This window comes from Bos indicus x Bos taurus, chromosome 17 (assembly GCF_003369695.1).
Source record: "Bos indicus x Bos taurus breed Angus x Brahman F1 hybrid chromosome 17, Bos_hybrid_MaternalHap_v2.0, whole genome shotgun sequence".
NCBI classification, from domain to species: domain Eukaryota; kingdom Metazoa; phylum Chordata; class Mammalia; order Artiodactyla; family Bovidae; genus Bos; species Bos indicus x Bos taurus.
The window spans coordinates 58,251,738-58,274,467 of record NC_040092.1 but is presented as its reverse complement, the minus strand read 5'-3'; the positions used below and the strand labels follow the sequence as shown (position 1 = coordinate 58,274,467).

At 40.1% G+C, this 22,730-nt stretch overlaps 1 protein-coding gene across 1 annotated transcript in view; it reads right to left on the bottom strand.

Moving 5' to 3' along the window:
* The window catches only part of SMARCA5 (SWI/SNF related, matrix associated, actin dependent regulator of chromatin, subfamily a, member 5), a 38,898-nt gene extending 32,433 nt beyond the window's left edge, over positions 1-6,465 (bottom strand). Inside the window, exons 1-2 of the mRNA XM_027567429.1 lie at positions 5,777-6,465; positions 2,189-2,263 (exon numbers count right to left, since the gene is read on the bottom strand). Of these exons, the coding sequence (XP_027423230.1) occupies positions 2,189-2,263; positions 5,777-5,953 (252 nt within the window). The 5' untranslated portion in view covers positions 5,954-6,465. The remainder of the gene's footprint in view (positions 1-2,188; positions 2,264-5,776) is intronic.
* Between the last annotated feature and the right edge of the window lie 16,265 nt (positions 6,466-22,730).

The following is a 22,730-nucleotide window of genomic DNA, read 5'->3' as shown; positions in this document are numbered from 1 at the left end:
GCAGATGATAAGGAGTCTGCTCAGAAGAAAACTGCTCGTCAAGGTCATGGTTTTGAAAAAGGAAATTAAAGTAGGAGACTGAAAAATTTGTAGGAAGTTGAGAAAAAAATTGCAATAAAGGGAGCTGTGGAGATGAGAAGCATTGCAAAGAACCACTGAAAACCTCCATTATATAATCAGATCAGTGTCACAGACTTCACAAAAACACAGATCTGGAAGAAGCTAGATCATGAGAAACGAGCCAAATGAAGATGCCAATGAAATAATTCATGCAACAGAAGAATAATGAACCAGGGTGATGGGGAAAAGATAAAAGAAATATTTATGAAGTTAAATCTGCCAAGACTATTAAAATTATGACACGCTGTTATAAACAGCTTGGGTATTTATTAAGAAAAACTTTCATTCATTGAGAGAACACTAAGTAACTGTGTGGGAAAGAGATAATGAATTCAACTTCGGATATTCCTAAATAAGACCTACCAAAGGGATTTAAATGTTCAACAAGCAAATGAAAATACAATGATTGGAGGCATCTGAGCTAGAGATAAATATTCAGAAGTACTCATTTAAAAGTGGCAGATGAAAACCAGTGACAAGGCTAAAACTTTCCAAGAACAAATGTTCAAAATGCAATGAAGGACAAATGAATAATCAAGTAAATAAGGTATCATCAAAGAAAAAAGGTTTCTCAAGGCAAGAAAAAAATTTGTGGAGTGGCCAATGGTGTCAAATACAAGTATGAATAAGGAGAAGGAACTAAAACTAGGCCAAAGAATTGGCCATTAAAATTACTAGTACATCACTTCTCAGTCTTTTGGCTAAGATCAAGTAGAGAATCACTAATATAGTGTTAATGACAGAATCTAAGCTGTGCGGGTTTAGAGGAATGACTGGGAAAAGTAAAAATGGAAAACCATCTTTTCTTCAAATAAGACTGACAGCAAAGAAAGGTGACAGGACAGTTACACATATACACAAAATGCATACATACAAAATGGAACAGAAATCATATACAGTAATACATCATTTATACTTTACATATTACCATATGCATTATGCACGCTATGTATGTGTATACAGATACATATATGCAACTTTTAGGACTTTGAAGCCATTTTTAGAAATTTCAAAAATATTTGCTGATATTGATGAGAAAGTCAAAGAACAAGGGGAAGTAATACTTGTTAAAATCAGTATTCTATGTGCCAGATACTATTCTGGATGCTGAAGACAGAAAGACTAAGACACCGTTTCCACTCTTCAGGAGGATACTTATTGTGTAATGATGATATGCTTATACATGTTAACTAAGATTTAAAAAAATTAAGTTTAATCTACATAAAGCATATACAACAGGGCCCAGTACATACTATTTATTCACTGTTAGTCATTATTATTTAATCTAAACTTAAATTCAAAGCTCTTTGTAGGTACTGGTTAACTCATGTTAAGATAAAGATTCCCAAGAGGATGTGAAATGTGAGCTGGATCTTTTACAAGTATAATATTCATATTATCTTTTGTAAAGCTCTCATCCATATAATAAAAAAGCTATAGGCAAGAAATATCATTACTATATATACTATATATTTTTGTATTATATATTGTATGCATATGTGCATGAGCACGTGCTCCGTTGCTTCAGGCATGTCAGACTGCAATCCTATGGACTGTTGGCTCCTCTGTCCATGAAATTTTCCAGGCAAGATCACTGGAGTGGGTTGCCATGCTCTCCTCCAGGGGATGTTCCCTAACCAGTGATCGAATCTGTGTCTCCTGCATTGCAGGTAGATTCTTTACCCACTGAACCACATGGGAAGTTCATTATATATTGTATATGTTATAAATTATACATGTATTACTTGCTTTATAACCAGTAGAGTACAATGCTAGACAGATGCAGAATAAACACATCTTGAATGATTACTTCTCTGGTCTTTTAACTCATCTCACTCCCAATGCTAAATCTAAAAAGGAGTATTAATATAATCCATATATTTACATACTATGTGAATTCATGAAATACATCTGTATTTGTTTTAATCAAGTAAGTCAAGTAAGATAAAAAAAAGTTACAATACTCCATGTTACACATATTTAAATTAGGTATCTGTGCCTCAACTTTAGTAAATTTAATCACCTAATAAAAAACTATTATGATTCTATTCATATACCTAGAACATACCATTTTTTCTTCATAGGTGGGATCTGGTTCTTGGATTTCTTTTTGCTTTCCAGGAGATGCATTGTCAAATACTTCCTGGTAAGAGGGAAAAACCATGGTTTGTTCTTCAAGAATACTCAACATACCATTATTACACTGATTTCAGCCCAAAATACATTCAAAGTAATACACTCCTGTCCTGAACTTCCTAGATACCTAAATCTGATAGGAAACCTTGATGCAAAATATGACAGTAATAACAATTCACTTAACCCAAATATGTAAACCGCATGGCCACTGCCAAGATTAAAACACAAGATTATCATCTCCAACATCCTAGAACAAAAAATACTTAAAGCAAATCTGTTTTGTTTTCTAATCAAAAATTATAAAGCCAAATTGAACAATATAAATTGTGAAGGAAATGTTCCCTTTTAATTAAACTGCAGTATCTACTGTAGTACTACCCAAATGTATACCTGGGAAGTCACACAGTCATCCTGATTTCCATCTTCTAAAACATTTAAAAAATTCATCATGCACCCTGAAGTGAATACTTTAACCACAGTTTGATTCCTTAATTGACAATAAATGTGCTTTTTTGGCAAATTTATTCACCCTGACATTCAGAAAGTCACAAAATCCAAAAAAACACCACCAACCTCACTGTAAAGTTCGCTCATCAGCTGGTAAAAAAGTTCAATTTTCATTAATGATGTAGTGATCTGCGGTGCTACACGCTGTAACCAAGTTACCTATGATTAAAAAGCTGAGGGGACGGGCCTGGTACAGCACTACTGCTGTTGCTAAGTCGCTTCAGTCGTGTCCGACTCTGTGCGACCCCACAGACGGCAGCCACCAGGCTCCGCCGTCCTATAAGAGATCAAATGACCCAAATTCAAGTCTAACTTCAGTGCTAAGACCTTTACGAACTTGTGTAACCTTAAGCTCATCACAATCTCTGGTCTCCAGAGTAAAAGTGACAAAGCCACCTACCTAGAATAATTCACAAAATGGTACTGGGATACCATGAAAAGTCGAATGTATCCTAAAAAAACAAGATGTGCTTTCCAACAGCAGTCATTACTTCTTTCACAGTCTTAACTAAAACAGGCAAAAGATCTGGATTTAGGACCCTTGAGGTCATATGGCTATTGGTATATAGTGTACCTACCTATCAGTCCAGGTAGGTATGCGAAATGAGAATGAACCAAGACAGGCCCCATTCAGGTTGCCAAAAAGATCATATTAATTAAAAAATGTGACTGCTCCCATGACTACCAATACCAAGCAAAAAAAAAAAAAAAAAAATACATAGGAAAGCTAACTAATTTTCCTAGGAAAGTGGGCTTTGTCAGAAAATAAATGATCTTGGAAAAACACAGCTTAAAAAGAAAAAAAAAAAACACACTATAATGTGAAGGAAAAAAACAAAAACTAGTCATTAAGAAAACTGGTAAAAGATAAAATCACTGATGTTACTATCCTGAGAAGGGGAAAAATAATGAAGCCATTTTTGAATAAATGAAATCGTTAAACAACACATTTTTGGCAAAAATATGACAGGGCAAGATATTCGGGGAAGGGTCAGCTTCAGAGCCAGATGCGGGTTCTATCACAGATTCTACTTACAAGGGAAGACTCAATTTCCCCATCTGGCAAAAATACTACTGACAGTCATCCAGTACTTGTTACAACATTAATATTCATAGTTAAACTCTAATTCCACTTTACCTTAAAAACAGCAACTGAAAGGCAAAATATTTAGTTTAGGCTTTAAATTATTCTGCTTTCTGATACTTCCTTAACACTTCTAGTGAGACTGAGACTTTGGTTGCTACTCCAAAATTTGAATGACAGCCTCTTTTGAGAGGCTGACAACAGTGGACAGCAATTTGCAGAGAAGTGCAGTGCGTGCTCAGTCGCTTCAGCCTTGTCTGACTCTTTGCCACCCCGCCAGGCTCTTTGTAGCTCGCCAGGCTCTTCTGTCCATGGGATTCTTCAAGCAAGAACACTGGAGTGGGCTGCCATGCCTCCCCTCCAGGGGATCTTCCCAACGCAGGGATCGAACCCGAGGCTCTTTTGTCTCTTGCACAGGCAGGCGGGTTCTTTACCACTAGCGCCACCTGGGAAGCCCTGAGAACTACGTATTTAATACAACTGCTTTCAGTGTCAAACTTTCAAACCCCCTTAAACAAGGAAGCGGGAATCCAAGTTAACCCTGGCAATTCAAAACAATCATTTAAAACCTAAAGAAAAAGAAAACAAGCAACACTGACATGAACTGAAAACAAATTTCAAGTCGCTGAAAGCTATAGAATACCAGAGATCCTATTCCACCAAAACCCACCCTTACCTAAAAGTTCTTTCAAAAACTAATAACGTTACTTCACCCTAGATAAGGCCGCTGGTTGCAGAGAGTAGGACTCCACTGAACTGACTTACGACTTAGTACAGCACCCAAATAAAACTACTGAGCCAAATGCTCTATGGTAAACTGTCCTACCATTTCCTTATTGTGTTAATTCTACAGCAACATTCCCTTTTAGAGCAGTATTACCTTTTCTTCATCTATCCAAGGATGGAAAAATTCCAGAAATCTCTGGGCTGAGACTATAAAATATCTCAAAACAGATCGAAGGCCAAGAATAAAATTGGAAGGAGCAAGCAACACTTTGTTCCCAGACATCGCAAAACCTTGGAGCACACCCAAAAGACCCGCCTGGCAGTTCCCCAATCTCTCCACCCTCGCTGTACTGTTACCATTCCCTGACCCGCCAGCCCCAGTCCAGAAGGTAGGGAGCCATAGAGAACGGTACCAATTCTCAAAATAAGGCCAAGGCCCCCAAAGAGGAAATGCGCTGGTCTGTAAGCAAACTAACCGCCCCTCACTCACTAATTCATCCATCCATCCATCCATCACTCCTCCCACGAAATGAAATGGGGGTTCAAGACAGCTGCTGCCGCCTTGGTCGCTTCCCTTCCCCACGGAACAGTGCCTGGGAGGAGCCTCCTCTCCCTCCGAGGGAGCAGCTGTGCCCCGCTTATCCCCACTGCGCCCTCGGCCATCCAGCCCTCGCCATTGTTTCTGCGGAACAGATACCGCCCCCGCAAAGAACGGGATGAAGAAAAGGAGGCCCAACTCCTCGGATGCGCTGCTTTTAAATGCCTTCCCCACCCCGCCTGTCTACCCCCGTACCTACAGGGAAATTTCCCTCGCCCTCCCCCCAAGTTTAGCGGAAAGTAAAATCGAGATTCAGAGATGAGCGAGGGAATTATGGGAGTCCAGCTTTAAAAAAAAAAAAAAAGGTAGATCCTCACTCGGCCTCAGTAATCAAGAACATGTGTCTTATAAGAGCGTTCGAGGATTTGGCAAGGTTCGCCAAAGAGACAAATAATATAAACGTGAAGTGCCAGAAATCCACTTCAGGTTGCCTGGATAGCTTAAGCGCAAGGGTGAGAGCATCATTTCCGACCCAAAGGGTCTGAGGCCGAGTTGGAGTGGGAAGGGGTGAAGTTTGGCTCTGCGTCTCATCACTAGTACAGAGGCGAGGGAACCAGTTCCTCCTCCCCCTCCTGCCCTCTTTCCACGCCACGAGCCGCCCTCACCTCCATCTCCGAGTCCGTGGGGCCGGCGTTGCCCACGGAGGGAGCCCCCTGGGCTGCGACGCCCTCGGGGCCGCCTTTGTTGCTGCTGTTGCTCCCGCTGCCGGCGGCCAAGGCTGCGGGCTTCGAAGGCGCGCTCTCGGGAGGCGGGGGTGGCGGAGGGTCGGCCGCGGACGACATGATGTTCCGTCTGCGTCACCCGCTGCTGCCAGAGGCCGGGCCAGGCAGGGAGGAGGAGGAGGAGGCCTAGGCCTGGGAGGCTGCGTCGCAACGAGCAGATGGAGAAGCGAGAGGACTACCCGAAAGCCCCCTACGCCGCGGCTCGGCGACGAGCCCAAACCAGGCCCAGCAACCTCCCCCTCTGGTCGCCCTTCTCTTCCGCGGAGCTCCGGGTTCGACCGGCGCTTTACCCCACGGCGGGAATCACGTCGACGAGAGTGGGCGGGGCCACTCGGGTCACTGAGGTCAGGGAAGGCGGGCTGATTCACAGGAGGGCGGAGGGTTGGGGAAAAAAGAAAGGAAAGCAAAAGAGGGACAGAGACTGGGAACTGGCTTAGCTGCCTCCTCTTCCTCTGGTAGATATCATCTATCTCTCCAGCATTCAGGTCTACTACCTACGCCACCGACTATCAACACTCGCGAGATTGATAGTTGGCTACATGACTAGGCTCCAAGTGCGCATGCGCATTCTCCCCTCCTTGCCCTGGGCCACGCCTCCTCCGAGGCCCCAGAGAGCTCTTGGGTAAGGAATGGGCGGGGCCTCGAGGGAGAGCTTGGAGACGTAGGTTTGTGCGTCGGCTTCCCGGCATGACGCGAGCGCTGTCTTCCAGGGGTTCTTAACGGCTCACGGTCTGCTCTGCATGGCAGGGAGCCGCGGCACTCCCAGAAAACTTGCCCAGGTTTTGCGCCGCCTACTGCAGTATAGAGGCCTGTGCAGGCCTTAACACTTTCACTGCCGCCGCTTATAGGTGTGACGCCAATGTGTTGAAGATGGTTTAGTTATCCCAGTTGACGTCTCTTATGTTTTGTTGTCTAAGCAAAAGAGCCCGTTAGTGTAATTTTTTTTTTTTGTCTACACGTTAGCTATATGAATCATTTCTAAATTCCTTCTACTTCTCTTTGGTACAGAGTTAAACGATATTTTCTCTGAATTTACATGCTAAATATAAGCAAACTGCCCATCACCATGTAAATTAGAGTCATGAGTAATCGATAGATAAGAGAGGCCATGGGCTGTATCTTTTTCTCAACCACTGAATATTAAAATGTACAGACTGCTGTACTTTTCTTTCTCCTTAAGAAATATTTCGAATAATCACCAGTAGTTACGCCTTCCGCTGTCCTCAACACAGCCTGTGGGTCTTGCGCACGGATCTGCTGCAGATTATCAAGAACATCGTGTTCTACTCAATAGAAAATCGTACTGCTGTAAATTGTTATCTGCCCTGCACAGGCTCTTAATCATCTTTGTATCCCCATAGCCGGTATTCTATCAGTATGTATTGAATAGAGGAGACACACTTTTTCAAGAGTTAAGATTTGAGCAAACTGTTGATTATGTTGAATTTCAAACAGAAGGGCTCTCCTTTGAATCGATAGCCTGCAAACTTAACTGATCAAATGATAATTTTTGAATTGAGATCTGGAAAAATGCCCCCCAGCCTATTAGAAATACTGTTTGTGAGACTATAAGGAACCATCTAAGGATATATGAACACAAAAATACCAAATGATGTTTGTTGTCTTCACCTGTTACCGCAAAAAGCTAGCAGTAGTGAGTCCAACATAGAAAGTGTGATTTTAAAGCTATTGTACACCCACACAGTGAACTATTATTTATCTTATCAGCCATTAATGTAGAAGAGTGTTTATTATATAGTGTTAACTGAAAAAAATTAAGTTGAAAAACGAATAAAACATTCGAAGGATAATCATGAAGTATTGAAAGTGGTTGTTGTTGGTGTGTATTTCCTAATTCTTTTTAGTTTTAATTTTTTTTTCTAAAGTGAATCTGTGTATTACTAAATTGAGCAAATTTATTTTTAATATTTAAAAAACACTTTTACCAGAAAAAGATGATGTGGAAGTAAAAAGTTAGTGTCTAGGGTAACAGACACTGACATACAGACACTGAACAAATACTTATGAACAGATATTTAATATTGACATTAAGAAGTAAGCATATAACATTTATTTAATATTCAGAGTATTTCTTCACTCTACAGGTAAATATCTTGGATCTTGGTTTAGAAACCCTAAAAATATACTGAATATGTAAATGGATGAATCTTGAAGGCTGACAATAATTTAAGAAAAACAAGTAGCAAGAAAATCAATAAAATTACCTCCAAAATGGCACCTGTCTTTCTTAACATAGACATTTATACTATGAGTGAGTTTCTCATATGAGCATGTGAAAGCTGTATGAGAATCCTGTGGTGGTAATTACGGAGGAAAGATTCTTACAAGAAAGGAGGAAGAAGAAACAGAATGTTTGAACCCAGTAATCTAACCACAGGGACAGAGAAACATTTTGAGCAAGGTCTAGGAGCGGGGAGGAAAGGAAGCGAGGAACTACAGAAAAGACAATGTCTGAAAACTGAGGTATAGGGACATTAACTGAGTGGCAGACAGTAGTGCCCATCTAGTGGCCAAATGACAAAGGTCTATTGTTCTTCAAATGCTGACAGGCTAAAACCTCCAGCTAGTTCTGAAATTGATAGCATTATATAAGATTAGTGTTGTTAGAGTAGGTTTGAGAGTCAGCCAAGTCTGGAATTTCATGTAGGTACAAGAACTTAATATTTGTGTGAATTCAGGCAAATTACTTAATTTCTTTGAAGTCAGTCTTTTCCTCATCTTTTTATTATTCCAACTTTATATTTGGATGACATTCTTATAATAATGTTATAAGAATTATAATAATTATAACAATAATCATAATAGTTATATTAACCTAATTATAACATAATAATGTCATAAGAATTAAATGAAATCGAGTATGCAGAGTGTTTAATATAGTGCCTGATATATACTGAGCTCTGGGTTCAAGTGTTAGGTATTCTAATACTGAAGGATCATAAGCCTAAGGGTCAGAGTAGGATCATCCACTGTGTTTTTTTTAATGAGGAGGGTAAAGGGAATAGTGTCATGAAAACACTAGAAGGAAATACTTCTTTAAACATGTTCCCAGAAATAAATACTATAATGTAACATCATGATCAGATCAGATCAGATCAGTCGCTCAGTCGTGTCCGACTCTTTGCAACCCCATGAATCACAGCACGCCAGGCCTCCCTGTCCATCACCAACTCCCAGAGTTCACTGAGACTCACGTCCATTGAGTCAGTGATGCCATCCAGCCATCTCATCCTCTGTCATCCCCTTCTCCTCCTGCCCCCAATCCCTCCCAGCATCAGAGTCTTTTCCAATGAGTCAACTCTTCACATGAGGTGGCCAAAGTACTGGAGTTTCAGCTTTAGCATTGTTCCTTCCAAAGAAATCCCAGGGCTGATCTCCTGCAGAATGGACTGGTTGGATCGCCTTGCAGTCCAAGGGACTCTCAAGAGTCTTCTCCAACACCACAGTTCAAAAGCATCAATTCTTCGGCGCTCAGCCTTCTTCACAGTCCAACTCTCACATCCATACATGACCACAGAAAAAACCGTAGCCTTGACTAGACAAACCTTTGTTGGCAAAGTAATGTCTCTGCTTTTGAATATACTATCTAGGTTGGTCATAACTTTCCTTCCAAGGAGTAAGCGTCTTTTAATTTCATGGCTGCAGTCACCATTTGTAGTGATTTTGGAGTCCAGAAAAATAAAGTCTGACACTGTTTCCACTGTTTCCCCATCTATTTCCCATGAAGTGGTGGGACCGGTGCCATGATCTTCGTTTTCTGAATGTTGAGCTTTAAGCCAACTTTTTCACTGTCCACTTTCACTTTCATCAAGAGGCTTTTTAGTTCCTCTTCACTTTCTGCCATAAGGGTGGTGTCATCTGCATATCTGAGGTTATTGATATTTCTCCCGGCAATCTTGATTCCAGTTTGTGTTTCTTCCAGTCCAGCGTTTCTCATGATGTACTCTGCATATAAGTTAAATAAATGGGGTGACAATATACAGCCTTGATGAACTCCTTTTCCTATTTGGAACCAGTCTGTTGTTCCATGTCCAGTTCTAACTGTTGCTTCCTGATGTGCATACAGATTTCTCAAGAGGCAGGTCAGGTGGTCTGGTATTCCCACCTCTTTCAGAATTTTCCACAGTTTATTGTGATCCACACAGTCAAAGGCTTTGGCATAGTCAATTAAGCAGAAATAGATGTTTTTCTGGAACTCTCTTGCTTTTTCCATGATCCAGCGGATGTTGGCAATTTGATTTCTGGTTCCTCTGCCTTTTCTAAAACCAGCTTGAACATCAGGAAGTTCACGGTTCACATATTGCTGAAGCCTGGCTTGGAGAATTTTTTATCTCAAATATGCAAATACATGTTGTCTACACCTAAAATTCTCTCTACTAGATTTAGTGTGCTAGAACGGTATGTGCTATGCTGAACAGAGTGGAGCAAAGAGATACTCGCCAGTGGACAAAAGATGTCAAAGAGCTAGGACTCTTCCAACATTTTGGCCTTGAATGGTAACAAAAAGTATTTTATTAAGTTTATCAAGAACACAGGAGGAATATGCTGAGCCTGTCTTTATCTCATGCTCATTTTATTTTGTGAAAGCCTAGGAAAGTAAGTCTGGTTACTACATGACAACAATAAAACAGTATTGAGTTTGTGAGTATCTTAAGAATAGGCGAGTCCAACACTAGATACCAATGATCACATGTACTTCTTTTTGAAAATTCTCTTACTTAGGTCATTTGCCACATGAGGGGATTTCAATTAAAGAAAAGTATTAAGTAAAGTTCCAATGCATCTCCCTCATGTTTGGTCACCAACTCATATCAGTGGGCGACTCTGTCTGCTTGGTGTTTGTACATGTATTTATGCCATCATTTAAAATTGCCTTTCCCCCCCTCTGCTATTTACAAGTTAAAAATTCAAGTTCTCTGTGCATTTCCTCCCTTGTAAAACATTTTTTTTTCTTCTTACGTGAATGCTTACTTTCAAAAAAGGGGAACAGTCTCAAATCTAAGCTTCCATTTCAGAAGCCTAGAAAAAGAAGAGCAAAATAAATTCAAAGTAAGCAGAAGAAAGGAAAAAATAAAGGCAAGAACAGAAATCACTGAAATTAAAATCAGACAAAATAAGACAAGGAACTGGTTCTTGACAGAATAAAATTGACAAAATGTTTGGAAAACTAACAGAGAAAACACAAATCATCAATATTAGGAATTAAACAGAACCCATGGTTACTGACATTGAAAACATCAAAAAGATAAAGGGAATACTACAAGCATAAATTTGACAGATTAAATAGACCACTTTTTTGAAAAATAACTCAGACAATATGACATAGATAACTTGAATAGTGTTATAAATATTTAGGAAATTAAATTCATAACCTAAAAGCTCCCCAAAAGAAATCCCCAAACCCAGACGGTTTCATTGGTGATTTCTACCATATATTTCTACACAATTCTACGGAAATTTTATACAATCTCCTCCCAAAATATAGAAAAGGATGCACTTCCCAAATCATTTTTTGAAGCTACTATAATCCTTATACCAAACCAAGGATAGTGTATAAAAGAAACTGAAAGACCAATATCTTAATGAATATAGATGTAAATATCCTTAACAAAATATTAGCAAATACAGTTATGCAATGTATAAAAAGAACTGTGCAAATAGAATTTATTTCAGAGCAAATTTCATCAGAGATGAAAAAGTAGTTCAATATTTGAAAATTGATGTTATCTGACATTAACAGGTTAGAGAAGAAAACTCACTTGATTATATCAAGCAATGCAGAAAAAGCATTTGACAAAGTTTCAACCTCTTTTCATAATAAAAACTCGCAGAAAAAAAAAGTATATAGGGAGACTTCCTCCACTTGATAAAGAGCATCTGAAATACCTACAACCCAACATGATACTTAGTGAGACTGAATGTTTTTCCTCTAAGATCAGAAAGAGGCAAAGATCCTGCTCACACCCCTGTGTGAATGCTGGAAAGGAAAAATAAAACTCTCCATTTGCCAATGACATGATTATCTATGTAGAAAATCCCAAGAAATCTGCCAGAAAAATCCAAAGACCTAATAAGTGGATTCTGAAAGTTTTCAGGGTAAAGAATAAGCATTCAAAAATCAACTATTTCTACAAATTAGCAATTAACATGTGGACTCAGTGCAGAGGTTTTTCAACAAATGGTCCTGGAGAAATCTCCATGGGGTGGGGGGAGAAGCAACCTTGACCTAAGTCTCCCACTTTGTGGGAAAATTAACTCAAAATATATAGTAGACTTAATGTAAAATAGAAAACCAAAAAATTTTAGAGAAAAATGGGGAAAATGCTAAGGATCTAAGGTTGGGCATGGAGTTCTTTATCTTTGACACCAAACGCATGATCAGTAGAAGGAAAAATTAATAAATTGGATAAAAAATTAAAAGCTTTTGCTCTGTAAGAGACTGTCAAGGAGATGACAAGTTGCAGAGTGGGAGAAAAATATTTACAAACACATGTCAAACAAAGGATGAGTATCAAATATATAAAGAACTCTTAAAATTCAACAGGAAAAAAAGCAAGCAGTCTGTGTAAAACATGGGAAAAATAAATGAAACATTTCTCTGAAGAAGGCATACAGATGGCAAATTAGCACATTAAAAATGTTCAAAAGCATTAGTCATAGAAAAATGCAAATTAAAACCACAATGAGATATTACTTCGTACCTAACAGAATGGCTAAAATTGAAAACAATGACAACATCAAATGCCGGTGAGCACACCAAGAAAATGAATCAGTCATACATTGCTGGTGGAAATGTGCTAAGGAGCTCAGAGACCCAAAACCCTGAGAATGGGTGCTTTAGGAAAAAACTATTTTTCTCAAAAAACAAAAGTTTGTGCACAGTTGTATTTCTCTGAAACTATTGCTCCTAAGTATGTGATCCCAATCATTTGCTTTAATGGTAACTTTTAACCAAAGAAATTTTATTTTCCAGAAAACTAAAGGGTAAGTCATTGTGAACTGTATGATCTACGTTTTAGCAAACTATCAGAGCTTATGAATACATAGAACACAACTTTCTGCAGCCCCACACATCCTTTATAAGGCTTCACAAAGTGGCAAAAGTAAGCATATTCATTTAACAGACACAAATAAATAGTCTCTTTGTAGCGTTTAGAATACAAAGTGAAATGGTAAACACAGAAAATTGCTTAGTGATCAATGTTTCAATGTCATATCTTAGAAATGATTTAGGTATCCAAGGAATATCTGGGAATCAGTTTGTTATAAGTCTAAGGTGTTAAGTTATCTAAGTAAATTATCCTTAAGCTAACATACTGTAAAATGTAGCTTCTATTGAAAATCAGAATAATAATGCATTTTGGCTGGAATTCAAGTCCCTGCTGGTAACCACTGTGGAATATATTTTTATTCATTTTCCTGCATGTCTCTCTAGAATGGCTTTCTCCACTTTCTCTTGGTTTCTCTGCTCTTGATTACGTACAATGTATTTGCTTTGTCCCAGTTTCCAGTTGGCCGTGCATTGCGGTACTTCATAGATTTACTATTAGTGTTTCAAATTCCTAATGTTGGGAAATGGATTAACCCAGCTCAGATCAGATGCTCATTCCAGATTTATTAGGTGTTAAAAGGGGTCCGGCTGCTAGATACAAATATAGATACCCAGGTCTGCCTCTTGAGCAGGAGCCAGGATGGGAGGCGGGTTCTCTTAAGAAGAAGAATTGGAGATGCAAAACATTGACTGGCATCTCCAGCATATGTTTGCAGTCTATATGCGTCACAGAAAATTAGAATTTTTATTAAAAAAAAATCTATTCACGTTCCCAAGTACTATGATTCTTTAAATTTTCATTCACGGTTTAAATTCCATCAAAGGTATCAATCCTAAGCTCAACTGCATTTGAAGTACATTCAGCTAAATTGTATTTGAAATATGTTTTGTGAGAGCTTTAATTTCACATCTGAGCTCTTTAGGTATGTGTATGCGTGTGTGTGTGTGTGTGCCCAGTCATGTCCGACTCTTTGTGACCCCATGGACTGTAGCACGCCAGGCTCGTCTGTCCATGGAATTTTCCAGGCAAGAATACTGGAGTGGGTTGCAATGTCCTTCTCCAGGGGATCTTCATAAAAACAGATATAAACTTACTATCTTGTCAATTCTAAAACTTTCGACCTCTCTCAAAATAGATGCTCTTCACAAGTGTTGAAGGTCATCTTCTGTCCACAGTAAATGCCCCAGAGGGCTTGGGAGGGGGACTTCCTGTCACTTGGTTACCAGTCAAGAGACCACTGAGTTGCATTCTTAAAATAGCGCCACTTTTGGTTCTGTCCTGGGAAGATGGACTACTTCAGAGCCTAGCTAGAGGAAGGAAATGGAGATGATGTAAGTCTCACATTCAGACATTAGAGAGAAGGCCGGAAGTCAAAGGGGGCATCCATTCACTATTTTGTAAGAGAAGCAGGAATTATGGAGCAGGGACCTTGACTTTACAAGAAGTTTGTAAGACTCTCTAACCTTTGCAGGCCACTCCTGCTTGTCATTTTTATCACTCTTTTTAGTGCACACTTAAAATCTGAACTCTTTTACCTTTGAATTTTCTTCTTCTGTAGTCCTTTCAGCACTTTGAATTGATGAACCACTGATATTTGGAAACAGTCTGAATTTTTTTGCATATATTTAAAATTTTTTATTATTGGAGGATAATTGCTTTACAATGTTGTGTTACTTTCTGATGTACAGCAACGGGAATCAGTTATATGGATACATATATCTTCTCCCTCCTAAGCCTCCCTCTTACCCCACCTCCCCACCCCACCCCTCTAGATCATCACAGAGCGTAGAGTTGAGCTCCTTGTGCTATACAGCAGGTTCCCACTATTTATTTTACACATGGTATTGTATATAAGTCAATGCTACTCTCCCAACCAATAGTCCAAATTTTAATTCTGGATTAAACTCTCAAAGTGCTTATTTTCAGGATGCTGTTATTTCCTTTACGAAACTGGTAAATCTTATGCAACTTCAATTCCAACTCAGAACCTTAAGGTGGAAACAGTGATTGTAATTGTATCTTCCAGCTGGTTGGCATTTTATTTACATACGGTATTCATGTCCTTATAGCAGCAGACACATACAAAAGGTTTACTGGGTGGAAACACCTGTTAAGGATAAAGGGGGAAAGCAGGAGCAGGCAGGGAGTACCTTCAGAGATGCAGGAGGAACACTTGTGAACAAAAGGGGGAACACTTGTGAACACTTGTGAATGGAGGACTGAGAAGGAAGATGCTCAACTTTCAGCAGAGCTCTAAGAAAGATGGCAGCCAGGCTGATGGGGAGTTTTTTTGTTTGTTTGTTTGTTTTTATTTTTTTTTATTTTTTAATTTTTTTAAAATTTTATTTTATTTTTAAACTTTATATAATTGTATTAGTTTTGCCAAATATCAAAATGAATCTGCCACAGGTATACATGTGTTCCCCATTGATGGGGAGTTTTTAAGCCACAGTCTCCTGTTAGATAAGTGCCATGCTGCATGCTAATGCTCCTATTCTAATACCAATGCCTGCTTGGGCAGACTGGAAGAGTACACAGCAGTACAGGGGTGCATAGTTTGGAGATGTTTTGAGGGGTGGGGATAATAAGCTGGGGGTCAGGAAGGTGGACCTAAATGGGTAGTTGCTGAGGCTACCGTTGAAGCACATGGTAGTTTCATGATGTTGAACCAGAAGCTGTCACTCCAAGATACGCTGGTTTGGCATGATTATTATTGTGATCTGGAGGCAAATGAGAATCAGAACCAACAGATGGAGAAAGAAGCCTTCCTAGAGCTAAAAGCATAAACTTCTGAAAATTAAGAAAGCCATGACTTCCCCCTCCCTGGGAAGTTCTATAGCTAGGAGGAAGACAGGAAGGTGACGTATATACACTATTGACACTATGAGTGCCTGATGAGCTATGGAATGAGGTTCGTGACATTGCACAGGAGACAGGGATCAAGACCATCCCCATGGAAAAGAAATGCAAAAAAGCAAAATGGCTGTCTGGGGAGGCCTTACAAATAGCTGTGAAAAGACGAGAAGCGAAAAGCAAAGGAGAAAAGGAAAGATATAAACATCTGAATGCAGAGTTCCAAAGAAGAGCAAGAAGAGATAAGAAAGCCTTCTTTAGCAATCAGTGCAAAGAAATAGAGGAAAACAACAGAATGGGAAAGACTAGAGATCTCTTCAAGACAATCAGAGATACTAAAGGAACATTTCATGCAAAGATGGGCTCGATAAAGGACAGAAATGGTATGGACCTAACAGAAGCAGAGGATATTGAGAAGAGATGGCAAGAATACACAGAAGAACTATACAAAAAAGAGTTTCATGACCCAGATAATCACGATGGTGTAATCACTGACCTAGAGCCAGACATGCTGGAATGTGAAGTCAAGTGGGCCTTAGAAAGCATCACTACGAACAAAGCTAGTGGAGGTGATGGAATTCCAGTTGAGCTATTCCAAATCCTGAAAGATGATGCTGTGAAAGTGCTGCACTCAATATGCCAGCAAATTTGGAAAACTCAGCAATGGCCACAGGACTGGAAAAGGTCAGTTTTCATTCCAATCCCGAAGAAAGGCAACGCCAAAGAATGCTCAAACTACCGCACAATTGCACTCATCTCACACGCTAGCAAAGTAATGCTCAAAATTCTCCAAGCCAGGCTTCAGCAATATATGAACTGTGAACTTCCTGATGTTCAAGCTGGTTTTAGAAAAGGCAGAGGAACCAGAGATCAAATTGCCAACATCCGCTGGATCATGGGAAAAGCAAGAGAGTTCCAGAAAAACATCTATTTCTGCTTAATTGACTATGCCAAAGCCTTTGACTGTGTGAATCACAATAAACTGTGGAAAATTCTGAAAGAGGTGGGAATACCAGACCACCTGACCTGCCTCTTGAGATATCTGTATGCACGTCAGGAAGCAACAGTTAGAACTGGACATGGAACAACAGACTGGTTCCAAATAAGAAAAGGAGTACGTCAGGGCTGTATATTGTCACCCCGTTTATTTAACTTCTATGCAGAGTACATCATGAGAAACGCTGGACTGGAAGAAACACAAGCTGGAATCAAGATTGCAGGGAGAAATATCAATAACCTCAGATATGCAGATGACACCACCCTTATGGCAGAAAGTGAAGAGGAACTAAAAAGCCTCTTGATGAAAGTGAAGAGGAGAGTGAAAAAGTTGGCTTAAAGCTCAACATTGAGAAAATGAAGATCATGGCATCTGGTCCCATCACTTCATGGGAAATAGATGGGGAAACAATGGAAACCGTGTCAGACTTTATTTTTCTGGGCTCCAAAATCACTACAGATGGTGACTGCAGCCATGAAATTAAAAGACGCATACTCCTTGGAAGGAAAATTATGACCAACCTAGATAGCATATTCAAAAGTAGAGACATTACTTTGCCGACAAAGGTTTGTCTAGTCAAGGCTATGGTTTTTCCTGTGGTCATGTATGGATGTGAGAGTTGGACTGTGAAGAAGGCTGAGCGCCGAAGAATTGATGCTTTTGAACTGTGGTGTTGGAGAAGACTCTTGAGAGTCCCTTGGACCGCAAGGAGATCCAACCAGTCCATTCTGAAGGAGATCAGCCCTGGGATTTCTTTGGAAGGAATGATGCTAAAGCTGAAACTCCAGTACTTTGGCCACCTCATGTGAAGAGTTGACTCATTGGAAAAGACTCTGATGCTGGGAGGGATTGGGGGCAGGAGGAGAAGGGGACGACAGAGGATGAGGTGGCTGGATGGCATCACTGACTCGATGGACGTGAGTCTCAGTGAACTCCGGGCATTGGTGATGGACAGGGAGGCCTGGCGTGCTGTGATTCATGGGGTCGCAAAGAGTCGGACACTACTGAGTGACTGATCTGATCTAATATTGACAAAATATATAACTAATGAGAACTTTCTATAGCACAGGGAAAGCTCTGTGGTGACCTAAATGGGAAGGAAATCCAAAAAAGAGGAGAAATATGTATACGCATGATGATTCACTTTCCTGTACAGTAGAAACTAACACAACATTGTAAAGCAACTATACTCCAGTAAAAATTAAATAAAACAGAAAGTCAGCACCAAGATGAACCTATACAAACCCTGCTGCTGCTGCTGCTGCTGCTGCTGTGTCACTTTAGTCGTGTCTGACTCTGTGCGACCCCATAGATGGCAGCCCACCAGGCTCCCCCATCCCTGGGATTCTCCAGGCAAGAACACTGGAGTGGGTTGCCATTTCCTTCTCCAATGCGTGAAAGTGAAAAGTGAAAGTGAAGTCACTCAGTCGTGTCCGACTCTTAGGGACCCCACGGACTGCAGCCCACCAGGCTCCTCCGTCCATGGGGATTTTCCAGGCAAGAGTACCGGAGTGGGGTGCCATTGCCTTCTCCTATACAAACCCTAGTCCATTCTTTTCCTGCATATATTTACTTTCCTACATTTTGCAGCCCTTGAAAGCCTAAAAGCTAGTCCTTTGTCTTATCACTTCTCAGCAAATTTATTGTTCTTTTGTTAAGATACTGCAGAAGCTCAAGTTCTAAGCACTCCCTTTGAATTACTCTTCATTGAGGTTTCTCCTGCATTAGGTACACAAGACATTAATAAGCTGTTTGGTTTTTCTCTTGTTAAGCTTTTGTCAGTCTAATATTGTAAGGCCCCAGGCAGAGAACTTCAGATGGTAGAAAGAACATTTTTTTCTTCCCTAGCATTGGCCACAAACATACACAACATGTTTTAGAAAGAGAAAGATACACTTTTAATAAATTTGTCTTCCAATTTTACTTAATTAATTTCAAATGAATTTACACACACATAGGGCTGCCCAGCTGGCGCTAGTGGTAAAGAATTCACCTGCCAATGTAGGAGACCCAAGAGACATGGGGTTTCAATCCCTGGGTTGGGAAGATCCCCTGGAGGAGGGCATGGCAACCCACTCCAGTATTCTTGCCTAGAGAATCCCTTGGACAGAGGAGTCTAGTGAACTACAGTCCATAGGGTCGCAAAGTTGGACACAACTAAAGCGACTTAGCATGCCTGTAATCTTCCATCAAAGCACAAACGTATACACAAACACACAGTCTTCTGTGTAGAAAAATAAAACATCAACTTATTCTTGAACCTTTAGTTTGGACTTACAATGATCCCAGGTACTCAAAGGAAGGTAAAATTTAGATGAAAGGAGGTTTGTACTGTGATGAAGATGATACCTTATTTGTTATGATAACGCTTATTTGTTAGCTACATGTATTGTGCCAAGTGCTGGTCCAATTGTTTAATTAATACAGTGTTTACTTATTTGGCCCTCACATTGTTATTGTTGTTTAGTTGCTGAGTTATAGACTGTAGCCTGTCAGGCTCCTCCTCTGTCCATGGGATCACATTGCTGCTGCTGCTGCTGCTGCTAAGTCACTTCAGTCATGTCCAACTCTGTGCGACCCCATAGACGGCAGCTCACCAGGCACCCCGGTCCCTGGGATTTTCCAGGCAAGAACACTGGAGTGGGTTGCCATTTCCTTCTCCAATGCATGAGAGTGAAAAGTGAAAGTGAAGTCACTCAGTCGTGTCCGACTCTTAGCGACCCCATGGACTGCAGCTCACCAGGCTCCTCTGTCCATGGGGATTTTCCAGGCAAGAGTACTGGAGTGGGGTGCCATTGCCTTCTCCATGGGATCACATTAGCCCTTGAGAAAAGTGTAATATTTGTTCCCATTCTGCAGAGAGAGAAACAGACACAGAAGGTTAAGTGGTTTATACATTGTATAGCCAATGTGTGATACGGAAGATAAGTTAGACCAAATTATGTTAGAGTAAAAGGTGCAACCCTATAGTTCAAGGCTGGTGGCTTATTATGAGTGTGGAAATCAGTGAAGACTGCACAAATGAGAACAAACAAGTTATTTATTCAGAGCTGACTAGACCACGGAAGTTCACAGCCATCACTTGCTCTAGGCGGAATGGAAAAGCTTTATAGTGGCACGTTCTTATCCTGCCTGCTACATAGCACTACATAAAAAAAATTTTTTTTAAAAAGGCAACCTATGTGCCCAGCTCTCTGGTGAGGGAAAAATTCAAACACAGGAATGAGGAGATGGAAAATACAGTTTCATAAGAGTAATACTCCAAGCCAAGCATATCCCCAGGGGCATGTCAACTCAGCTCCAAGGCAGATATCAAGAAAGGGACTAAATAGTCCAACTGAAAAAAAAAGATTGTTAGACTGGATAACGCAACATAACTAGTCTAAATGCCACTTATAAGAGACACACGTTAAAATAAGGACTCTTATAAGGTTGAAAATAGAGATAGAAAAAGATAGTCCTTGCAAATACTTACCCAGAGCAAACTGTTATCATTATAATAACAAGAAGCATTACTAGAAATAAAAAGGGATACTTCATAGAGATGAAAGAAGCAATTTAGCAGGAAAACATAAAAATTCTGTTTGTATGCATCTATTGACAAAGCCTTAAAATACACAGAGCAAAATAGAGAAATCTATCATCAAGTGGGAAATTCCACGTTCTTTTCTGAGAAACGGATACAACAAGCAGAAAAAATGTCAGTATGGATAAATGTAAAACTGATATCAAGCTTGATCTAATTAATATATGTATAAAATTGCACTTGCCACCTGTAGGTACTCATTCTTTTTAGGAACACATTTGCCAAATTTGATGCTATGCTGAGTCATAAAGCAAGTGTTAATAAATTGCAAATACTTGAAATCAAGAGCATTTTCTCTGATCATACAGGAATCGAGCTAGAAATCAGTAATTTAAAAATTACTATAAGTCTCTCATGTTCGGTAATTAGTCAGGGTAACTCTGAAAAAGTAAAAATGGAAATTACAAAATATTTTGAACTAAATGGTAATAAAAATACAACATTCCAAAATTGTAGAATAATAGCTAAAGCCAGAATCAATAATCAACCAAGTATTCATCTCTGTAAATTACAAAAAAAACTCAACAAATTAAATTCATACTGAAAGGAAGGATATAGTGAAAGTAATATTAGACATTAATGAAAGAGAAAAGAGATGTACAATAAGTATCAGCATTGCCAAATACTGCCTCTTTGGAAAGACTAATAAAATTGACAAATCCCGGGAAGGCCAAGCAAGAAAAGTAAAAGCATAGTAAAATAACAAGAATGAAAAACAGCATTACTACAGAGTCACCATGGAGAAGGCAATGGCAACCCACTCCATTACTCTTGCCTGGAAAATCCCATGGATGGAGGAGCCTAGTAGGCTGCAGTCCATGGGGTCGCTAGGAGTTGGGCGCAACTGAGCGGCTTCCCTTTCACTTTTCACTGCCATGCATTGGAGAAGGAAATGGCAACCCACTCCAGTGTTCTTGCCTGGAGAATCCCAGGGACCGGGGGGCCTGGTGGGCTGCCGTCTATGGGGTCGCACGGAGTCGGACACGACTGAAGTGACTTAGCAGCAGCAGTAGCACAGAGTCACCTGGCATTTAAAAGACAATAAAAGCCTATACAAACATTTTTCTAAGAATTTGAATTTTTTTTGAAAAGGACAAATTTCTAGAAAAATATGAAATCCCAAACTGAGAAAAGGACAAGTAGAAATTTTGAATAGTTTTCTGTTTGTGTGAAGTGTTCCTGTTCCTGTCAAAGTCTTCTTGGGCTCCGAATTCCATCTGTAGCCATTTCAAGGAGTTTACCCCTACAGTTAGTCCTTTTTTAAAAAAAATTATGTATTTATTTGGTTGCGCCGAGCCTCAGTTTTGGCACTTGGGGTCCTTGATCCTCTCTGCAGCATGAAGGATCTTTAGTTGCAGCATGTAAACTCTTAGTTGCAGCGTGTGAAACTTAATTCCCTGACCAGGGATTGAACCTGTGCCCCCTCCATTGGGAGGAGTCTTAGCTACTCCTCCAGGACCACCAGGGAAGTCCCCAGTTAAACCTTCTCTTCTCTGTATCATAGACTTTTTCTTCCTTCTCTATTAGATCTTTGCCACCAGCATGTAAACATGGGTTAGTGTCTGATACTCTAAACACACACACACACACACACACACACACACACACAACTATCCCCTCTGATATCTTTGATATCACATCCCTCCTCCATATTTTTTTTAATCTTTTCATAGAAACATTTCTTGAAAGGGCTGTTGTACAGATGGAAGTCTGTACTTCGGCACCATCTGGACTGCCCTAATCACACTCCGTCTCCAGCACTGTACCGAAAGTGCTTGTGTCAATCAAGGATTTTCAGGGCGTCAAATCAAATGGCTGTTTCTCTGTTCTTATATCTCTCAGTAGGATTTCACATTTTTGATCACTCCGTTTTTCCTGAAATACTCTGTGTTCATAAGACTACATACGCCCAGTTTCCTTCCCGCTTTCCTACCCATTCTTTCTCAGTCTCCTTTGCTGACTCCTTGTCCTCTGCTTGATTTCTATGTGTTGGACTTAATCATGCAATCAACTCTCTTTTCTAATTGCACATTCTCCCTAGCTATTTGTCCATTTCCAGGATTCTGTATACATCTATAGTGTGAGGACTCTCTACTATATGTCTTTATGTGTGCGTGTGTGTGCTGAGGTGTCCGACTCTTTGTGAGATGTAGCCTGCCGGGCTCCTCTGTCCATGGGATTTCCCAGGCAAGAATACTGGTGTGAGTTACCATTTCCTTTTCCAGTCCATCTTCCCAATCCAGGTATCCAACCTGAGTCTTTTGTGTCTCCTACATTGGCAGGCGGATTCTTTACCACTGAGCCACCTGGGAAGCCTCTATGTATCTT